Source organism: Cajanus cajan, chromosome 4, assembly GCF_000230855.2.
Source record: "Cajanus cajan strain Asha chromosome 4, NIPB_CcT2T_4, whole genome shotgun sequence".
NCBI lineage: Eukaryota > Viridiplantae > Streptophyta > Magnoliopsida > Fabales > Fabaceae > Cajanus > Cajanus cajan.
Window position 1 is genome coordinate 63,188,975 of NC_138520.1, and position 23,341 is coordinate 63,212,315.

General features: G+C 33.9%; 2 protein-coding genes and 1 long non-coding RNA gene across 3 annotated transcripts; 1 reads left to right on the forward strand and 2 right to left on the reverse strand.

Moving 5' to 3' along the window:
• Positions 1-7,772: 7,772 nt before the first annotated feature.
• LOC145957443 (uncharacterized) lies at positions 7,773-8,907 on the forward strand. Its single transcript, XM_083073700.1, has 3 exons — positions 7,773-7,796; positions 7,919-8,189; positions 8,378-8,907. Exons 1-3 carry the CDS (start codon positions 7,773-7,775, stop codon positions 8,905-8,907), a joined length of 825 nt encoding a protein of 274 aa, XP_082929826.1.
• Positions 8,908-10,931: 2,024 nt separating this feature from the next.
• On the reverse strand, positions 10,932-13,086 carry LOC114915510 (uncharacterized). Its single transcript, XR_003803560.2, has 3 exons — positions 13,052-13,086; positions 12,853-12,948; positions 10,932-12,776 (listed from the first exon to the last, which is right to left on the reverse strand). It is a non-coding gene; the product is annotated as an uncharacterized LOC114915510 (long non-coding RNA).
• Positions 13,087-13,946: 860 nt separating this feature from the next.
• Positions 13,947-16,388, reverse strand: LOC145957444 (uncharacterized). Its single transcript, XM_083073701.1, has 2 exons — positions 15,957-16,388; positions 13,947-15,884 (listed from the first exon to the last, which is right to left on the reverse strand). The coding sequence occupies exons 1-2, from the start codon at positions 16,386-16,388 to the stop codon at positions 15,747-15,749; spliced, it is 570 nt and encodes a 189-aa protein (XP_082929827.1). The 3' UTR covers positions 13,947-15,746.
• Between the last annotated feature and the right edge of the window lie 6,953 nt (positions 16,389-23,341).

The following is a 23,341-nucleotide window of genomic DNA, read 5'->3' on the forward strand; positions in this document are numbered from 1 at the left end:
CTAACTAATAAAAACGATATAAAATGAAGAAAGAGTTTTATAATGAGAGAGACAATGATAGGGCAAACGGAATGATATTTAAATTGAAGAGGGTATAAAAGGATTTTAAGATAAGTAATGAACAATAAAAAAAGGAAAAATGAAAAAAAAGTTAATAACACTAAATAAATTTTATGTATACCAAACAAAATTATTTTTCGGTATATACTCTCTCCTTTGTGTTTTTTTTTCTTTTCATTTGTTATATAATAAATGGTATCTTAAGTTATTTTACACAAATAATATTAATAAATAAATAAAAGATGATAATGATTTTACAAAATTAATCTTATGATTAATTTTCTTTACTAAAATGATGCAATGTAATAATCACTTTTTAAAGAATATTATCAAGGTATAAATGAAAAAAAGTAATTAATATTATATTAAAAAATTAACATACACTTATTTTGGAATGTAGACAGTTCTAATTAGCATACAATAATGAGATTATTTTGCAAAACACAAACATTTGCGATAATTAGTTTTGCATATTTAAACTAAATATAGTGGAATATTTCATTGGACAAAACTTAAATACAAATCCTTGAATATAATTAGTATTGTTAACCAATCATAAATGAAATTTTACGTTGATAATATGCATTTATATTTAATGCATATATATTTCATTTATATACATGTTGCTTATATTATTGAAATAAAAATCTAATTCTAATTAAATAATAACACCAACCATGACTAAGCGCTACAAAAAATAAAATAAAATTAAAAAGTGTCTATAATTAAATATGATATATTTAGGTATAAGTTTTTTAGACATATATTCACACAAAATTTTAGTATTAATTTTGAATGAAATTCAACAAAATATAATATATGTCATTATTATATATACTCACACTTTTTAAAAAATTATGAGAATCTAATTGTTGATGAAAATATATTTTAGTGATAAATATTGTGTCTCTATAGCTTGTGTCACTATAATTTTATATATATATAATGAAGTTACCAAATTTGTTCTATTTTATTTAATTACTTTCGTTGATAACGACAACACAGCTTACTTGCTTTCTAAGGATATCTCCAACCCAAAAAAATACTCGGGAGTTTCTACTTTTTATTAAAATTTTACATTCAAAATTGAAAATAAAATTGTATGCAGGTGTATGTTAAATAGATTCATACTTACATACATTATATATCTATAGTAACACTTTTTATATGTCACTATATGTATATTTCTTACCGTGTTGTGTCTCAATTGATGTCCAACCAATAAAAAAATAACACGTTATTTAAAATATTTACTTGTATTTTTATCTCTTTTTTACATTAATTATTCTATCGTTCTTATTTCTTATATCATATTAGAGGATTTTCTTTTTGATCTATATTACCCTGATTCTTTGACTTGATTTCAGTTTGTTGTTTATCTTTTTTGATAATTTTGTCAAGAATGATTTAGGTAAATCGAATCAATTAACAAGAAAAAAATATTTTTCTTATCAATTGTACATATAAAATATATTATTTCATGCTTTTTGTCTGTCTTATGAAATTTTAGTTTGTCACTCTTTTCATTTGTGTTGCTAAGTTTTTGTTCATAAACACATATGCTATCTATCATAATTGTGGATAAGTGGTTGATATATTTGTAATTAGCTATGAAAATATAGAAAATAACTAGGACACAACATGGTTTGAATGAATAAAAAATAAGTAAGTTGAAGCTTAGAATCTCACTAGAAAAGATGTTCATGAATAGTATGTAGAAAGTGAGGACATCTATTTCGGTGAGATTCCAAGCCATAGTAATGTAATTATTTTAAATGTAATTATTAACATTTTTTTCTTATGATTTGGAGTAAAAATAAAGACAAATAAAATAACGTAAAAAGCGATAAAAATACAACTGAATATTTAAAATGATGTGTCAATTTTTTAATTGGTTGAGACACATTGATGAGACATGTGATTTGTTTCATTGCTCACCTTATTCATTTTGAAAACAAGTTCTCATGTCATAGATACTTGAATTCGTAAAAATATAGGTGTTTATCTTTCACTTTAGCATATCAGAAACATGTTTAGTTTAGCATTGGTAGCTAGCAGTAGAATTCAAATTTTGGTCAGAAGAACTTGAAGCACATGACTCTTTAATAATTCTTTAGATGCAATTTTTGACATCATTAAGTGACATGTTTATTAACTTTTTTAAATCTTTTCAAATATTCTCATTGCAGCCATGTCACAAGTAACAAACGGTGGATACAAAAAATAATTTGTTGATCATAAAGACTTATATTTGATTTTTATTATTGTTGGTGTAATTTTTTATTGATGAAATTATGACTTTAGTTTTTTTCCTATTTAGTTTTTTTTATATTTTAATTTCTTTAACTTATTAAATGATATAAATTATTCTTTATAAAGAATGGTAGTTATAAGTGTTCATAATAATGGTATTCAATTGCTACCTATGTCCATAATAGTGATGCAAATATATATTATTGGATAAATTGTTGTGTGTAGCATTAGTAGTACAAAATGATTTTTTCTAAGAGTAAAGTAGTGTATTTAGTTAAGATCAAATTTAATATTTTGAGTTCATAGTAAAATAATAAATAAGATCTTTTATATATATATATATATATATATATATATATATATATATATATATGAGTATTTTAGTATGTGAACATATATTGTATTAAAAATTAAGTTAGATACAAAATTTCATTAGAAATAATACAATTTGTTACACTATGAGTTGTAATAGTGTTATAATACTCCTAGTTGTATTATGATGTTAAGTTGAGTTGTTTGTGTTGAAGGGATTTGGGGTTTGACGATCCTTTCTGAGCTTTAAGAGTGTTGAGAAGGGGTTATTTGGACATACACCTAGTTTGACCTCGAAGGGGAGAATATATAAGGTTTTTGTTTGAATAAAGCCTCATAAACTTGTTTTCCTCGGCTTTTTAGAAAGAGGATTCTAGAGAGAAAGTCTCTAGTCCATGAACTCATTTTTTTCTCTCAGTCTTATTTTCTTCTCTTTCCTAATCCTTCCTAAGTTGTGTTGTTGTGATTCAGGTGGTGAAAACCTTGAATCAAGTCACTGATCTTGTATGGAGTTTCGTTCTCTTATTCTTTCTTCTACCATATTAACTTTGAGCCATCAAGGTAAGGGATGTTAGATTTTTGTTTTCTGTGTTGTGTGATGGATTTGTTGGATGATTTTGGTGTTGAATGTTGTTTTTTTTAATTAAAATGAATGAATTGATGAAATTGGTGGAAAGATGTGTAAGGGTTGAGGTTGAGTTGCATGGAGGGGGAGATATGATGATTTGCTTATGTGGTTGTTACATGTTGATTATTGTGCAAGATTTGAGTTATTTAAGTTGAGTAGAGACATTATCTTTTATTGCATGTATTGGATTTCTACTAGATTGCAGGATTTGGCTCAAAATCAGGTTTTGCATATGTAGAATTCTAATGTTGTGTTGGGGGCGCCTTCAAGGTGTCAAACATTGTTCTAACTTGAGGCTCTTTATCTCAATCACACTAGGCGCATGGTTGGTAGCACCAGGTGTGAGGAAAAAAACTCATCTCGAATTGGAACTACGCTGAGCATTATTGAACGACACTAGGCGTGGATGCTTTGAGAGCTTTGATTTGGTGAAATTGGGCCTAAGATTGTGTGGCGTCTTGCATGGCCAAGCTAAAGCTCTATGTTTGGATTTCACTAGGTGTCGAGGTAGTGATGTCGGGTGAGACTTAGGTTGAGACTCTCTGCCTAATATAGGACTTGTCGTGAGATCCCAAGGGCCTTTGCTTTAGCCACGTCGAGTGTGGGTTGTGTAGTGCTAGGTGTGGGTGAGGCAAAGAACTCTTTTCCTGGATGATGCTCGGTGCAAGGTGAGTAGCATCGGGCATGAGTTGTTGAAGAAAAACATGATGATTGGGTTGATGAAGTGTTGATTTCTTGCTGACTCAAGTTATTTATGATAATATGGTGAATGGGTTGTATAGATGACAAAATTATGGTGATTTTGTTGTTAGTTGTTTGTTGAGACATATATATGAGTTGTAATTAAGTTGTGTGTTGACCAAGTTATGCATTGACCGTGTAATTATGTTGAAAGTATGGTGTATTGTTGAGATGCATGTTGATAAAAAGTTGAAAATAAGTTGTGATGATTAAGGTGTGAGTTGTAAAGTTGTGTGTTGATTTTGTTTTTGTATTGAAAATATAATGAGCTGCTATATTGACCATTTGGAACTAGAGGAGATGTTTTCGAAAGTTGCATATCCCATTATATGCATATTGTGTTGTGGTGCTTTAAGAGCCCAATCTATTGAAAAATATTTCTTGGGAAGTTAACCCTTGAAGTGGATGCTGTGTTGTTCTCTAAGACTTTGTTGTTACAGTGTGTGGGTAAGGTCGAGGCACACGTGTATAATATAGGGGTCAAGTCAAGTTATATTGATTATAAGTGACTAATTGAGTAAAGAAAAAAAGTCGTGAACTTAGTTCCTAATCGAGTATCGAAGGGTTATAGAATTTAGAGGGTAATTAATGGGCTAATCCTATAGGAGGTTTGGTTAAGTTAGCTAATGTCGTGGCAGACTCGTATCCAATTGTTATATCCTGACATTAGTACTATACTTCCTTGTTTAAGTGGTGACATCCAAAGAAACTAAGTTGTTGTGTTGTGGATTTATATCCAATTTTTTGTTGATCTAGCAAACCCAAAATGATCACTCGGTATTATCAGTTTAATAGGATCAAGCCACTTAAACTACTTACCCTATGTTGTAAGAAGATTTCCTAGTTAAAATGCATGATGACACATATAGTTGTTATGTTGAGTATATGATGTGTTGAGTTGACTGTGTTGTTCATATGCTATGTTGAACAAAGGTGATTTGTGATGTTGTATTGATTTAGAGTTGTATTTTTTGTACACTATGTTGTATGTTGTGTTGTTTCCATGATGAATTAACATTGTTCTTTTTTACTCTACCTTACCTTTACGTGTTTCCATGTAGTGTGAACTACGATGATCATACGTGATATGAGAGTAGGGTAGGAATAGGGCTGGAAAGTTGTTGTGTAGGCCTCCCTGTGGCATAGGAGCTGGAGGATATTTTGTTGACTACCATGTGACAATAGATTTGTATAAACAATATAGTTGTTTGACCGATAACTTAGGATGTATAACTTACATTGTTGGATTACTGTATTTATATTGAACCTATTCATTTAGTTGATTTTTTTTGTGTACTTGTAGTATAATACATGTTATAGTATTTGTATATCTATAGTCTTAAGCTATGTTACACGGACATGGCATGAGATTGTCGTGTCCTTAGGTTTGACACTTTTTAGGAGTAGGCACATCGTGGATGTACCTTAAACACTCTAATAGATCATGTACACACAAATTGGACATGTCTCCATCAATGACACATCTCCATCATGAACACTTACAAAATTGATGTGTCTTCATCACGAACACTTACAAAATCATAAGTTATTAACCTCTTTTTGGATATTTTATATCTTTTTTCTATTTTATTTTTACTTTTTCCAATTCTTTTCATATTTTGAGGTTCCCCTCTATTTCTAACATATTTTAAAGTGTAGTAGAGTGAAATTGAAAAAAAAATGAACTTCTTCCATCTTTACTTCTTGTTTGAATAACTAAAATATACATTTAAAGTGATCTTTGAGGTTAATGTATTTAAAATTATTATTTTATATTACATTAGATAACCAACTTCAAAATTATTTCATAGATGTATGTTTTGATGGTGCTTTTTCAAAATTAGAAGGGATTAAGCTTGTGGAGACAAGAAAATATGTTGTATATCCATTGATGTATTTGTTTTTAGAGCTAGCCTTGATACTACTCGTGGCAACTACATTAGTTGAAAGAGTTTTTTCTGCTATGAATATCATCAAGAATCGGATTCGAAATTGTATGGGAGATGAATGGTTGAATGATTGTTTAGTTACTTATAAAAAGAGAGATTTTTGATAGTATTGAAAATGAGCAAATCATTCAATGTTTTCAAACTATGAAAATTCGTAGAGAACAATTATGATATGTATTTATCTTTATAAAAAAAATTTATTTTATATTTTGACAAATTTATTGGGAAGTGAAAATAAAAAAAAATATTGTTTAATCGTAATGGACTGTGTATCGTGTAGCAGTAAACGAAATTATGTAAAGACTATTTGCTAATTAATAACTAGGGCTGAGCAGAAAATTTTGGTCCGACCGAATCCGAAGAGTCCGCAGGTCAGTTTTTTAATTCGGACGGTTTTTCGCGGTTTTTTCAATTTTTCGGGTTATTAAAGTCGGTTTATAATGGGTTTTGTCGGTCGGGTTCGGATTAAAAAATTTGAACCCGTGGGTATCCATACCCGACCGACCCTTTTAAAAGGTAGCACAGTGAGAGAAAACCTAAATACCCTAAGCGCAACAGGCGAAACCCTCTCTTCATGTATACAAAGGTCCTGAAACTGCAATGGTTCCATTGTGCCTCGCCCTTCTCCACTTCCCTTGGTACCAGTTTGGCTCCGGAGGCATCTCCTTCACTTCTTGATGATCCTCCTTTGAAACCAGCTTGCTGAAGCACGTCCTCAGGCACTTCTTGATGACCCCAGGAAGCTTGTTAGCGCTGGTTTTCGCTGCCAAGTCCTCCTTCTTCACCAGCTTGAGGATCTCTAGATTGTGCTTGGCGATGGAGATTTGTGGTTGAAGTAGGTCGCGCCCTCCAACTGAAGCTTGTTACGAAAGCAAGGCTGTTTTTTTTTTTTTTTTTTTAAATCTGACTAACCCGATCCAATTAACCCGAGACCCGAAAATCTGAACCCGACGAACCCGAAATGCTGTTCACAGTCGAAAATGAGTTTTTTTTTTTTGATCGGTTTGGATTAGGTTTAATATTTTCAACCCGAATCCGTCCGAACCCGGCCCGTGCTCAGGCCTGTTAATAACTACAGCATCGTTCAGCGTAGCCAAAAGCGAATGATCACTATAAGGTCGTGTAGGAACTGGAACAAATAAATCAATCAGCAATCAACATCATCCTTTACTGGTACCACGTATACTGTGCCTTAAAGTAAGTATAGATTTTATCATAGATATTCTGCGACTACTATCGGTGGTCTGCAATGGCTGCAAATGCAACTCGATCAGACACACAAGTTCACACAATTCCGCTGAGAGTTTTGGTGGACAAGGAAACAAATAAAGTTATGTATGCTGAGGGTGGGAAGGATTTTGTGGATGTGTTATTGAGTTACTTAACATTGCCATTAGGGACTATTGTAAGACTCGTGCCTAAGGAGTCCAATTTAGAACCTGTGAAAGTTGGCGGCATATAAGCTCGTTGTATGAAAGTGTGTCACATTTGGACAAAAAGCATCTATGGACACCCACGTGCAAGGAAATGCTGTTGCAACCAAGAAAATCGATGGAGTATCTTATTGCCAAAATCTGAAACTGAACATTGACGACACTAAACCAATGAAGTACTATATTTGTGAAAATTGGGGTTGTATTAGAAAGGAAAGTGGGAGCCTTTTGAGCACTTTCAGGAACCAAAAATGCCATTGTGGAAAACAAATGAACAGAGAGATTTTGCCAGAAAAAGTGAGTTTGGAAAATAGTTTTGTGAAGGAAACTGCTTCTTTTTTAATTTGTGAATACCTTCGGGTGATTCCTAATTCTTAGAAGATTAGAGTCAAAGACATGGAGTCTATTGAGGAAAAGAATGTAGAAATCAGCGCTTAGGAGGTATTTTATTTATTTATTTTCAGTTTGTGTCTCAATGTCATCTTTCCTATTGACTAGTTCTTTTCACGCACTCATTCATTTGTTCGACTTTGTTTGTGCAGGTACTTGATTTGCTAAAGTTTTCATTGCTTTCAAAAACCCCTTTAACTGACTTAATAACCAAGAAACAATTTCTTTATTTTAACAAAAAAGATCAATCTCAGTTTGAGATTGGAGAAGTGGCTTTAAATGAGAGTAGGAAGATGGTTGTAAAAGTGTTGGTAAGAAAATCATATAGCAAGATTCTGTTTGCTGAAGCAAAGGAAGATTTTACTGACTTTCTTTTAAGTTTTCTGACCTTACCTTTGGGAGGGGTTTTGCACATTCTTAAGGGTTTCACATCTTTGAGTTGCTTAGATAAATTATATAAGAGCGTTGCAGAATTGTGTTCAGAAAGATATTTAAGGTCACAAGGGCTCAAAAAACAACTAGTGAATCCTCCGTGTACGCCACAATTCAACCTTAACGACCAGATATTACCAATTCCTTGCCTGTGTATTATTGCAATTCCTATGAAAAAGATAAGAGACAAAATCGTGCTCTTGTTACTTTCCCAAAGCCCATTCTTCAAAATGGGGAAATGAATGCGCCGTTAGATGTTGTTAATCCTAAGTCCTCTGATGGAAAATCGAGTTCTTGTGGATTTGCCAAAGGAGCAGCTATGTACATGGTGACGGATGACTTGGTTGTGACTCCAATTTCATCCATTTCTGCTGTTTCATATTTCAATAAGTCAAAAGTGGGGATTTTGGACTTGGAGCATAGGGTCATCAACATTGGTTTGAAGGAGGTTAAGTGTTTTTCGGAGACATCTTTGAATTTTAGTTATTCTACGTGTACTATTGCTTATATCATATATTATAGGATGAAAATTATTGATTCTACAATGTTGCATGATCCTCTATGTGGTCGCCAAGATGCTCATTGTAGGATTCCGCCTACAGGTCACATTAAATTGAATGGGGATGGAGTCGTGTCAAATGATGGAATTGGAGCTTGTGGAGGGGCGGTTCGTGATTCATCAGGTAGACTACTTACTACAAGAAAATGACGATTTTGCGACAGTTATATGACTTATATTGTGAGGGTTAGAATTGCTGCAAAGACATCATTGCGACAATTCACTAACTGTCACAGAAATGTCCGTCATGAGTGAATTTTGCGACGGTTACTAGAACCGTTGCACAAATTGTCGCAAAATTAGAATTGTGACCCTTACAGCACCCAACGCACTAACTGCCTCTAGATCAGTCACTAAATATTTATTTTTAATTTTATTAAATTTTATAAACATCTCAAATTTTGTTGCTATTCTTATCAATGATTCTATTTCACAATACTTTACTTTTTAGCATGTTTTGTCCTTACTTACACAGTTTCTAGGAAACTTCCCAGAAGGTCACACTACTAGAAGGATTGTATTCTAAGTAAGTTATTTTGTCATATCTACATCGATTTTAATGAACATATCTACATCGGTTACCTAAAGAATCATTAAGTTTTTAAGTATTAGGTATTTATACAGTTATCCAAACTACTATCTCCTAGTGCCGGTCAACCACAAAACTGCTACCCAAGGTGGTAACTCTAACACGAGGATCAAAACTCCCCGTCTCGCAGCGATCACCTCAACTCCAAGCTAGCCCTGACCTGCTCCCATACCAAGTATGATCATCGCAGTTCCACCACATGGAAACAGAAGGGTAAGCTAGAGTTCAAAATCAATCATACAAGTACAGAATAAAATCTATACAACACATCATCCAACTAATCATGAAGTCAAACACCACACTTCATCATATTAATAATCATGCAATAAATGCATAACAATCATCGTCACAAATGACCATACAATTCAACATAAAAATCCAACTCATTAATACAACTTAGAAGCAACTTTAATACAACAACAACAACAATAATATACAACTTAATATTTAATACGTCGTCACGCATATACAACTGGGAGATCTCCAACAACTGAAGTTGAGTAGTCTAGGTGGCATAAACCCTATTGAATCCAGCATTTGACCTATCTCAACCAGGTCAGGTATAGAACAGCTTTAGGAACTCCGAAGAGAACCAGGTATAGACAACAATAGTTGATTTCTCAGGTGTGCCACTTAGACTCAGAGGTCCAGTACTACTGTCAAGACAGAAGGGTTTGGGTATGAGCCTACCACAACCTTGGCTAACTTCGCCAATCCTCATGTGGAGTTAGCCCACCCACTGTCCTCCAAGTACCACACACCCTCCAGTACCTAGTCAAAGACTACATCCCTAACTAGATACCTTACTCAAATTGGTCATTCAACCATGACATGGATCGACTATTTCCATGTCGTCCACACAGTACTAAGGAATTCAACTTTAAAACAACTTTCAACTTTAAAATAACTTTTAACTTATCACCTTAGTACTATGTATCTCAACATCTGGCCGCTTGTAATCGGTATAGATCGGCCTAGCCCCTATATCGTGGTCGCTTTGTACACGTGTGCCTCGACCTTGCCCACACACGGGATCAACTGAGTCCTAGAGGAGAACAATACAACATCCACTCCAAGGGACAACTTCTTAAGGAGGGTTTTCCAACAAATTGGGCTCTTAGAGCACCACAACTATCTCAATCCACACAATGGGATGAGCAACTTTGAAAACATCTCCCCTAGTCTTAGTGATCAACAACTCATCATTACAACTTAATCAACTTAACAACTTAAACAAGATACAACTTTTCAACTCATCATCTAAATCAACATTCAACATGAACAACATAGTTTATCTGCAATAGACATCTTAACAACAATAGACGACTTACAACATTCAAACAACTTTATTAAACAACTATAATCATTACAATATCAACTTAATACACTTAACAACTTTATAAACAACTTCAAAAATATACATATTTAAAATTTATCTATAATGTTAACTTATATAAACAACATAGAAACAACTTAGTTTTTTCAACGTATAACATATTATCAACACACAACATATTAACAACTTAAGCCAGCAACTATTCAATCCACACCCAACAACTAAATCAATCTACACTCTAGCTTCCCTCACCTGAAGATTGGCTCAGAATAGCCAACAACTGTGACAAAATAGAATTTCCTTCCAAAGCTCAACCCGGAACTTCAATCCTTCCAAAGCAAGCTTTCTAATCTGAATTTCAAGAAATGACAGAAGGCATTAGTGGTCTAGAGGAGAAAAGGATTCATATAAAGAAATTTGGGAGAGAAAGGAGCTCACAGACCCAGAGACCTTCTCTCTAAAACTTCTCTCTAAAAACTCACGTTCTCCTGAAGGCCCCCAACCCCTATTTATAGACTTTCCGGAGTGGCCAGAACGGCCTGTACCGATACCGGAACGGCCAGTTTTGCACCCCCTCAATCATGTTCAAAATTTCCATTCGGAACGGCCCGTTCTGGGACTCATCCGGAACGGCCCGTTCTCCCTCTGGAACGGCCTGTTCTCCATCCGAAACGGCCTGTTCTCCTTCTAGAACGGTCCGTTCCAATTTGGGAATGGTCCGTTCTGGCTACTAATTTTTTTTAACTACGTTACAATACTCCCCAACAAACAGGAATTTTCGTCCCCGAAAATAGGTCTACCTGAAAAGAGGAATGGATACTGTTCCTTGAACTGACTCTCCACCTCCTAGGTAACCTCACCAGTAGCTGCATCCCAAACAATCCTCACCAAGCTGATGGATTTGCCTCGAAGCTTCTTCAACTTGTGATTAACCACAGCTACTAGTCTCTTCTCATAGGTCAAGTTTTCTCTAACTTGCACCTCATCCATCTCTACCACTTGACTCGGGTCTCTAATGTAGTTCCCCAACTGTGAAACGTGAAACACATGCTCTCCCTCTTCAAACTCTAGAGGTCTCCTCCTCCTATCGGCTAGGACTTTTGTCGACTCTGGGTAGCCCTCAACCTTTCCTGAATTTATCTCACCATCTCAGTAGTCTAAAGAACTAACTCTAGACCAACCACTACTGACTCACCTTCATGATACCAACATAATGGAGTCCTACACCTCCGCCATACAAAGCCTCAAAAGGCGTCATGCCAATACTCAAGTGATAATTGTTATTGTAGGTAAACTCTACCAATGGCGACACCTCCTCCCAACTACCCAGATGATCCAACACACAAACTCTCAAGAGATCCTCCAATGACTGAATTGTCCTCTCTGACTAACCATCTGTCTGTGGATGATAAACGGAGCTCAACCTCAACCTCGTCCCCAAAACATAATGCAAAGTCTACCAAAACCTGAAAGTAAACCTTGGATCTCTATTAGAGATAATACTAGAAGGAACTCCATGCAACCGTACTATCTCTCTGATATATAACTGTGCAAGTCTCTCCAAGGACCACCTCTTGACAGGAAGAAAGTGCGCACACTCTGTCAACCTATCAACAATCACCTAGATAGAACCACATTAGATTGTATTTTTTTAATCAGATTAATTTTTAAAATAAAACTGATTCAATTATAAATAACCTGCAAAAACTAATTCAATTATCCAATGTAAGAGAAATCAATAGAGACCAATTTGGGATCGTTATCATTATAAATGGCTCAATTACATCATTATATAATATATATAATACTAAAGAAAAAATATACTTGGAAACCAAGAGAAGCTAATCTAGTATCCATAAAGAAGAGTTTTTCTCTTACAAGGAGAATAGAAGCTCAAAAAAATTAGGTCACACTGCATTAGACACGCACTGGGCAGCCTAATACTGAAACCACATTCACTTATTTCTAAATTTTACATGTAATACTAGACCTTTCAACATGATCTATTTCTAAATTTTTCTAAAAACAAATTCCCCAATGAATCCGAATGTCTTCCAATTTGGTTTCCCCCAATGGTGTAGCATCTTCAAAAAGCTCCAACATATATACATCATATATTAGTTACATCATAAAAAGCATTAAAAGAAATTAACAATATTTTTAAGTGTACCTCACTCCAACCATTTGTTACTCCCCCTTCAATTATTTCTGACATCCAATTCATGACATAGTATCCACATTCATAATGTCCTTGTTGTTTATAACTCTAAAACAAACACCAAATAAAGTAGTATAAATAGTTTTGTTTAATTAAGGTAATAAAAGAATTTGTTAGGTACATTGACTTTAATTACGAACCACTTAGTTACCATGGGGTAAATCCATTCTAAGTTCTTTGACAGTGAGTAGATATACCACATTATACACAACCATAACACTAAAGAAAATAAAATGAACGTGAGTTACATGATTAAAATTTTATAATAAAGAGCATAAAAGTAAAAAACGTATTACAAATTAAAGTTTACCTTTTAACTAAATGTTTGACATGTATAGTGGGCTTATGATGCAAAGAACAAAACTATACAACAACATTACTCATAAGATAAAGAACCAACAACTGCCAATGATTTCTACATTAAGCCAAAATTAATTAAACAATATATATAAATTACATAAATTAAATGCAATAAGAAACATGTACTTATTGATCAATGTAAGGAGCCAAGTAAATTTACTTCTAGGAGTTCTTTATCGTATCATTTATATAATTTATAACCTTCTCTTTCTTATTCCCCAATTTTTGTATGGATTGAGCATTCTATTTCAGGCATTATACAAAGGTTTTCTCCAAAGAATAAATTTATTCCACTGGGCACTTTCCCCATATGGAAATAACTTCTTAATTCACATCTTATCAATCTCTCCATTCAGGTGCACATAGGGTGGTTATGAAAATATGATTTAAGAGTTTTTGGCAAACTGTTCAATACATACCCTACCTAAACTAGTCTTCGTTATATATTTAAGAATAAATATGTCCATGATGTTTAAGAGGAAAGAACCCATTAGACCAATTTAAAACAACATTGGACCCCACACTCCCCTAAGTATTGACGGGACATATGAAGATCATTATCCATAATGGCATAATTGAATTACAAACTTTTTTTTACTAATAAAGGGATCAAGAGATGCCCTAATTAACATAAATTTGTGGTTCATATGCATGTGAGCTATATATCAGATTACTACATCACCTCAACTCTGATTGAATCTTACCTTGTGCATATAAAATTTTACATTTCCAACATTAATGGCTATGTCAGTTGCCAACTCCGTTGCCACATACCTGACAAGAAAATGCTGATTCGTGTTAGTTTTCAATAAAAGAAAAAGAGACTGAAAAATCACAACAAAAATTTATTGAACATACCACAGAAGAAAATTGTGACATGCAATTTAAGATTCTCAAGCATGTACCACTAGTACATAAGGGTCTTTAGCGTCAGATATTTTAAGTCTTTTATGTCTGAAAAGGCCCCGACATTAATATTATGTCGCCTGTCACAGATGACATAAATTTACGTTTGAGATTTCCTCTGCCTAACGTAAAAAGGGGCTTTAAAAGGGAAAAAGACGCAAGAATTTACGTCGGACTACACCATGTCTAACGTAAATATAGGTACGCCAGTGTTAGGTCTGACGTAAATTTACGTCGACTATGGTGTAGTCCGACGTAAATTCTGGCATTTTTTTTAAATGTTTGTTGTTTTTTGATATACCCAAAACCTACATATATATATAATCCAGAATATAAAACCTAAACCAGGCAGTCCAGAATAGAAATTCAAATTATATTTCAAAATTAAATGATAAAAAGAAAATAATATATAAATCTTAAAAAGCATAAATTATGACAATGTAAATCCTATTATCCTAAAAAAAGCTATAAAACATATGTTTGTCAATGTTATCAAAGTAGAAACATAATATCTAACTAACTAAACTTAGAAATCTAACTATTATATACTTTGAAGAAAAAAAGTTGCCCATTGTTCTCTTATCTTGATGATTTCATCTTCGGGCAATGGAGATGAATCTTGAAAGTCCTGAAACATTAATTTAAGTGTCATTAGTATGCAATGTTAATTATCGTAAAGGTAAATATACTTAAATAAATTTTGATATGAGTTACCTGCTCCCAAGAATCAGTAATACCCGCAGAAACTATGGCTTTCATCCAATACATGATGTAATAGCCACATTTAAACGAGTCTTGTTGCTTATTACACTAAAATGAGAAACAAATAACTATTATTTCCAAAGTCAATAAATTTAAATATTATTGCCTATATTAATTAATTTGCTAACCTTAGGGTATATGAAGTGCAATGTCTTTGATGATCGGCTTCTTCCACTTAAAATATTAGCTCTAGACACGATTCTAATTAATTGAAATAAAAACAGATGTTAGTCAATATATATAATTACAGTTTTAAAACATAATGAAAAATTTTAGTTGCCCTTGTAATTGACATTTAATTTCGTGGCTTGGTTTTCGATGTAGTGAACAAAACCACACCACGGTGTATTCCTTAGGAGTGATTACCATTAATTGCCAATGGGACCTACATTGTATGACAAACAAATTAGTTATAAAATTACCATGATTAAAAAACCAATTAAAAAACTAACTCGTCAATGTATGGAGCCATGTATATATCTCTTCCTGAGTCACTCATCCATGTTTGCATATATTGCTGGATCTAGACCTAAGTGTTTCCTGATTTTTAGATGGATTGAGGCTCAATAAATCTATATACTTGTGCTTGTGCTTGCTCCACACTCAATTTGTCCATGTACCTAACACAAATAATTATTATAAGTTAAATGTAATTATTGTAAATTTAGACTCATAAAAGAAAATATGACTTACATGACCCACAACTGTATGATAGATATATTTAACATGGAGTTTCCCCCAACAATCTCTAATGTATCAGGCAGGGATATGTATAGTGGAACATTAGAGCTATCAACTCCAAAAACTCTAATGTCCCACTACAATTGAATTGGTTTCTTCTTTAATCGTGGTAATATGGTTAGAAGCCTAGATATGGGATCATCCTCAGCTTCTGCGATATTAGCATGATCAACATGAGGTTCTCTCATGACCTCCTTACCACGATTGATAAAATCCTAAAGAAATAATCAAAATTAGTTAAATAATAATATAATTATAAGAATATAAAAGAGTAATAATAGTATTACCTTTGTCTGTGCTGAAAGCGGCATGACCAAACATTTTGGCCAAGCTAAGAATGTGTCGGTTGCCTGCCCCACTAGTTGAACCTCTGTATTTGGAAAAGGCACCGGAGCAGCACTATCTTGAACTTGGTCAACCACAACCCGTGTCCAGTCTGTCTGTAGAGGGACACTATGGATGGTTGAGTCACCCTCAAATACTCGGCCAATAGCCACTAACCGTGGGGGGTCATCATCAACATATAACTCACACTGGCTTGGTACATCAATGTGAGTCTGTTCTGCTAAGGGATCTAGAGCAGCACAACTCCCTTTAGTGCTGACTTGAACACCATCATGAGCAACTACAGTCTGTTGCTGAGAACGAGCCAAAAGTTCAAACTTCTGTTCAAACTCTTCTCGAATGTTCTTCAATTTCTCTTCAAACTGCATCTCCATTCTTTGCATAGCCTCTTGACTACAATAGTCAACAGTGCTCCTCGATGATCGTGCACCAAAGAAATCTCGATGGCTCCAAGAGCCACCAACACCATGCACACGGCCTGCGTGCCCTGGCCTTCATATGGCCATTGTGAGGATATCATCTCGACCATGGGAAACAAATGAGCCCTGGGTGGTCTGCTCAACTAAACCCTCCTGCAACATATTAACAATAAGTATACCCTAAACTATACTTATGAATTAAATGAGTTGAAATGAAGAGTCTTAGTTTGTATATTTTTACTTACTATTTTATCAAAAATGACCTTTGCAGACTTAGAAGCCATTTACCCATCTAATTTTGTTCAGGCTGCTATCCACATCTCATGGCGGGGAGGTGACTCCACACGGTCAGCAGACTCAACCCCTGCTGCCTCTACCCTAGCCTTCATCATTTTTTTTAATTCATATCCCCCTCTTGACAATAGATGAGGTGCATCATTCTTGCTCTGTCTTTCTTAGACAACTATTTTTTTGGCCTGCAATAATACAAAAAATAAAATGAGATTAATTAAAATATACCTTAAGTATTTGTGTCAATGTAAGAGTTATCAATAACTAACCTGCCAAGAAGGGTCCAATCGAGTGGCACGAAATTGCATCCACTCTTCATCAGTGATCTGGTACTTTAGACAGGGAGTCTCATTTTGTCGCTCTCCAAATACATACTCCAGTGTCAAGAAAGTCTTGAAGTCTCTCCACCTAGTGGCAAGGGCAGATAACATCTTCCTCCTCATGACCTCAGTGTTGGGAATGTCAAAATTTTGCTATGAAAATAACAAATAATAAATAATGTATTTAAGTTATATAATATTGAAGGGATGTGAAAATATATACCTGAATATCCTGCCACATGAGGTTCTTGTCAGCCTCCTGAACGTCATCCCATGATGGAATGATAATATATAGAAACATGCCGTCAAGCTAGGACTCCCAAATAGCTCTTAAACTTGGCAGCATTTGGGCATGATGCCTTGCCAGAATAAGGATCCACCTCAACTGATGTCCTCTCCTTGGCAATGCATCCAACTGTCAACCCAGACAATCGGGTGACAGATCTACCTTCCCTCCTTCCACTGCTAGACCTCGAATCCTCCATAATCCTGAAAAAATTAAACTCTCATTATTAAAACAATGAATTAACTGAATAGACAAATAAAGTAAAAAAGATAATAACAATATAGCAATAAAACAACTAATAAAAAAACAATTAATACATAAACAGAAACCTATTAATTTGGAATGTTTTCCCATATTCCTTCATCATGATCACTTCGAATAGCATGTATTTCTTCCACTTCATTGTCCGTAATAGGACCAAATGATCTGCTTGAGAAATACGGTGTCTCATGCATATCTAGAGACTCATCTTCGTGAGTTCCATGCATGGTTCTTCCTTCGAGGACCAATGACCATTTCTCATTACATGGATCCCTGACATAAAAAATTTGTCTTGCTTGATATGCCATAATAAAATGTTCATCCTTATAATCGACCTTATTCAAATCAACCAAAGTAAATCATAAATCATCTATCCGCACACCCGTATTGCCATCAACCCATTTACACTTGAACACAGGCACTCTAAACGTAACATAATCAATTTCCCATATGTCTTGTATGACTCCGAAATAACTCATGGATGCTGTAATGAGATTTTTATCTTTAGAACTAGCAAAGTGCATAGCCTCAACCTGAATTGTAACCCCACTATTTTGTACTCTACTTTTGTCATCTTCTATCTTTGTATAGAAACAATATTTGTTAATGTCATACCCACCAAATGTAATGACATCGTTGTTAGGCCCACGATCGAGTCTCAAAAGTGTATCAGAAACATTAACCTCACCATAAACCTTTTTCTTAAACCAAGCTAAGAAACTCTTGTTATGTTCATTCAATACCCATTTCTCATTCATTCGGGGGTGTGTTATCTTGATTTGATCTATGTGTTCAGATATGTAAGAAATTACTTCATCAGTGTTGTTCAATATGTACAAATGTGCTTGGTCAACTTCTGTTCGACTTACAGTTCTAATCTTTAAACTTCGAGTACCCTTACCAAATTGTTTTCCATCATGTCGAGTCTTGGGAATTCCTATTGGTTCTGATTTCGACATGTACCCTGAACAAAACTCAATGGCTTCTTCTGCAATGTACCTCTCCACAATAGAGGCTTCTGGGCGGTATTGATTCTTGACATATCCTTTTAAGATCTTCATGTATCTCTCAACAGGGTACATCCATCTAAGATAAACCGGGCCACACAATCGAATCTCCCTAACCAAATGAACTATCAAATGCACCATGATATAAAAAAATGAAGGTGGAAAAAACATTTCCAATTGACACAAGATTGTGGTTGCTTCATTTTCTAACTCATCTAACTTTACAAGGTCAATTACTTTGTTGCAAATGGAATTGAAGATTAAACACAATCAAGTAATAGCAACTCTAACAGAAGATGGTAAAATGTTACGAATAGGCACAGGCAAAATTGTTGTATTAAGACATGACAATCGTGAGACTTTAAACCAATTAACTTCAAATCTTGCATAGACACCAGACTCTTAACATTTGAGGAGTACCCTTGTGGAACTTTCACACTATGTAAGCAGTCACAAAAGCTTTTTTTTTTCTTTTTTTTGATAGAGTATGACAAGCTAGAGGCAAGTAAGTGCATCTTCCAATAGACTGAGGATGTAACTCAGAACGTATACCCATATCCACCAAATCTTGTCGTGCTTTCACTCTATCTTTAGTCTTTCCTTTGATGTTTAGAAATGTCCCAATTACAATATCACAAACATTTTTCTCCACATGCATCACATCTATGCAGTGTCTAACATCTAGCTTGCACCAATAAGGAAGATTAAAGAATATTGATCGTTTCTTCCAGATATTTCTCTAAGTTGACTTCTTTTGCGTCTTTTCGAACACAATGTTAATGTTCTTCACCCGCTGATATACTTCTTCACCATTGCACGGTGTCGAGGCAATTTCATCCTCCTGACATCTATTGAATGCTTTCTTCAATCTACGGTATGGATGACTACGAACAAGAAACTTACGATGCCTAGTGTACGCAGTCTTTTGCCCATGTTTCAATTGGGTATAACTTGTGTTTTCTTCACATATAGGACATGCATAATTACCCTTCACACTATACCCACTCAAGTTACCATATGCTGGAAAATCATTTATTGTGCAAAATAACATTGCACGCATGGTAAATATTTCTTCACGATATGCATCAAAGACCTCCACTCCTGTCTCCCACAACATTTTAAAGTCATCAATCAATGGACTAAGATACACATCTATGTCATTTCCTGGTTGTTAGGGTCCTGATATCATCATAGACAACATAATATATTTTCTCTTCATGCATAGCCAAGGAGGTAAATTGTAAATGACCAACAAAACTGGCCATGAACTATGTTTACTACTTAAGTTCCCATAAGGATTCATGCCATCTGTAGCTAGACCAATTCTCAAGTTTCTTGACTTTGCTGGAAATGTTTCATCAATCCTCTTCTATTGCGGAGAATCAGCTGGATGTCGAAGAAAATTGTCACATTTTCTACCATTTTCATGCCATGTGAGGTTTTCTGCATCCTCTTTAATGGCAAACAATCTTTTAAACTTAGGTATTATTGGCAAATACCATAAGACCTTAGCAGTGGGACCCTGTATTTCTTCCTCACCACTACTTCCATCAGTTGTCTTTTTGAATTGTGACTATCCACATGTCGGACACACTTTCAATGTAGCAAAATCATTTGTATACAATACGCAATCATTAGCGCACACGTGTATCTTCTTATACTCCAAACCCATTGGACATAGTATCTTTCTTGCCTCATAGTTGCGATTAGGTAACATGTTATCTTCTAGAAGCATCTCCTACAACAACTCCAACAATTTTGTGAAACTTTTATCAGTCTAGTCATTTCTTGCTTTTAAACTAAACAATCTTAAAGTTGCTGATAATATTGTAAACGTACTGCATCCTGGGTACAATGGTTGCTCAAAATCAGACTTTAAGGTATCATACACATGTGCTCTTTCAAAATTTTCTTCACCAACAACACGTATCATCTCTTATAAGTTATCGTCCATCCCTTCAAAATTTTCAGTTGTTGACACTGTAGGAATGTCTAATATTTATCCGTGCCATGTCCATACTGTATAACTCTTCACAATACCATATATAAACAAGTGATCACGTATTTCCCCAACTTCTTGACGTATCTGATTCAAACAACGAAAACATGGACAATAATATGCCCCTTTGATGGTTTTCCCATTTTCTCTTGCATATTCCAAGAACTCTTTAACTCCATTTCTGTACTTTTGACTAATGCGACTTGCATTCATCCAACTTCGATTCATTATCTATATATTAATACAAATTAACTATTGACTCAGTTATTCATAATTTTTCTAACCTAAACTACAACCCTAAAAAATCGATAGTAATTTTGGATAAAATCCATAAATATTTCTACTAATACGATGGTAAATTAAAGGTGAATGCCTAAAAAAGTCCTTCTTTAATGCATTTGGAACGGCCGTACTGAAACCAGAACGGGCCGTTCCATATCAACAATTAACAAACAAAAAAATTCAAGCAGAACGACCCGTTCTAGATGAACAAATAACAATAAATAAATAAAAAAAATTGAGTAGAGAAGAAACTAACCTCAAACGTGTAATGTGCAGGCTCTTAGAGACTTAGAAACGTGCCATGCGGAAACAAAGGAACTTAGAGACTTAGAGAATAAGAGAAGAAGTAATAGTTTTCATAAACAATGGGACGCGCGTGAATGAGAAATGAAACGTTGGACATTTTAGTGGGAAATTTACGTCGGACAAGCGGGGTCCGACGTAAATTAGCCAATCTACGTCGGCTACAAGATTCCTCCGACGTAGATTGTCTAATTTACGTCGGAGCCCCCTCTGTCTGACGTAAATTAGTCTCTCTATATTTACAAAACTACCACCACATTTTTATAACGTCGGGTTTTCTTGTTTTCGATGTAAATTAGGTGACGTAGTGTACAACGGACAAAATCCTTGCTCCTATCTCTTTTTTTGTTGGTATTGATGAAATAATAATAAACATGGATTTATGTTGTCCATCAAATATGGTGAAATCATAGTATGATAGAACTGATCACCAAATATGGCCACTCAAAAAATGATAGAAAAGTGAGTAACAGTTGGCAAGCGGTAACATAAGGAAGTATCCTATAAATTTATACACGTAGATGAAGGAGAATACGGTACATTAGAAGAGTATCAATTTCTCTCAATTTAAGATTAACACAGATGAATTAAGAAATGTTTGGATCGGTTAGTATTTATTTAAAGATGATATTTTTTTTTGTGTAAGCTCTTGACCTATTTCTTATTTTCTTAGGACTAAAATATGAATTTAGTTAAAATATTATTGTTAAAGATAAGGAGAGAGAAATGGCCGGACATCCGTACGTGTAAACTTTGACTAATTTATATTTTAGTTTGAGTATTATATAGGTAGTGAGTCCAGGGTTAGTATTTGTATAAAGAAAAATTAAATAAAAGCATATCCGTAGGATGTGCTAGTGCCATGCATGCTAATTAATGATACCATGACAGCGTTACTATTATTAATCGTGTGCTGCGTCACGATTCATTATAATAATGTCTTCTTATTATGATTGAGATTTCTTTAATCCCCACTTAAAAAGAAAAAGATAACACTGATATGCATACTTTATTTTTAGAAAGTAGACCAAAGTAAAAGCATTATTGTTATTATGAGAAGGCAATGGAAATGGAATTAATAGTTGTATATATATATATATATATATATATATATATATATATATATATATATATATATATATATATATATATATATATATATATATATGTAGAAGAAGAAAAGGAATAAAGGGTGAAAGCAAAGAGCAAAAGGTGTATAATCCTTAGTGAATATGAAGGTGAAGAAGGTATGGCTAGCAGTTGAGGTGGAAGAGGGTGGTGGGTCTGAAAGATTTATGATTCTAATTTGGTATCTATATCACCTTCTCTTCAAGCACCTTCTGGATAAGGCTTACGATCGAGGTTTATGGCTACCACACCCAGGGACCCCTCACCCTCTCTTACATCACTTTTTACTTTTTACTTTTTGTGTGCCTATGTTTATGTATCTTTTATTGCATAGGATTGGACTAGTTTATGTAACCAGTGTTTTAAAAATTGAAGTCATTGAACCGGTAAGAGTACTGGGTCAATGACTCAATGGTTAGACCGGTGGGTCATTTATTAAACCGCATGACCCGGTTTCTATTAAAAAAAATTAAAAAAATATTTGTTATACATATTTCATACCTATAAATTTAAAAAAAAAATTACATCATACCTTAAAAGAAACTCTAAAAAAATTACAAACACATTTTAACATAATTTTATAATGTCATTCATGAGTTTTAAGCAAATAAAACAAGTTCTAAATATGAGTTTCAAACAAGTAAAAAACACACATATGTTTCAAGCTAACTTGTAAGTTCAAACATATAACAAATTACATAACAAAACTACAAATAACATTTAAACATAATATCAAAATATCATGCAATAACAACTAACGAAAAAATTATTGTAAATTAAATTAACCAAAATCAATATAATAATGAGCAAATCAAAGAGTAGTCAATCCTCCTCATTGCCAGTAATAGAATTTATTTAATAATAAATATCAAAGGAGCAATACACTATCTTTATTTTTTAATTAGTCAAATAATTACGTATGCCACAGACCAAAATGTGCTACTAGCTATATAACTTATCAAGTAATAAATCTATTCGAATTTTGTAATAACAATCTTCTAGATTCTCCTTTTTCAGAAATGAAAACATTT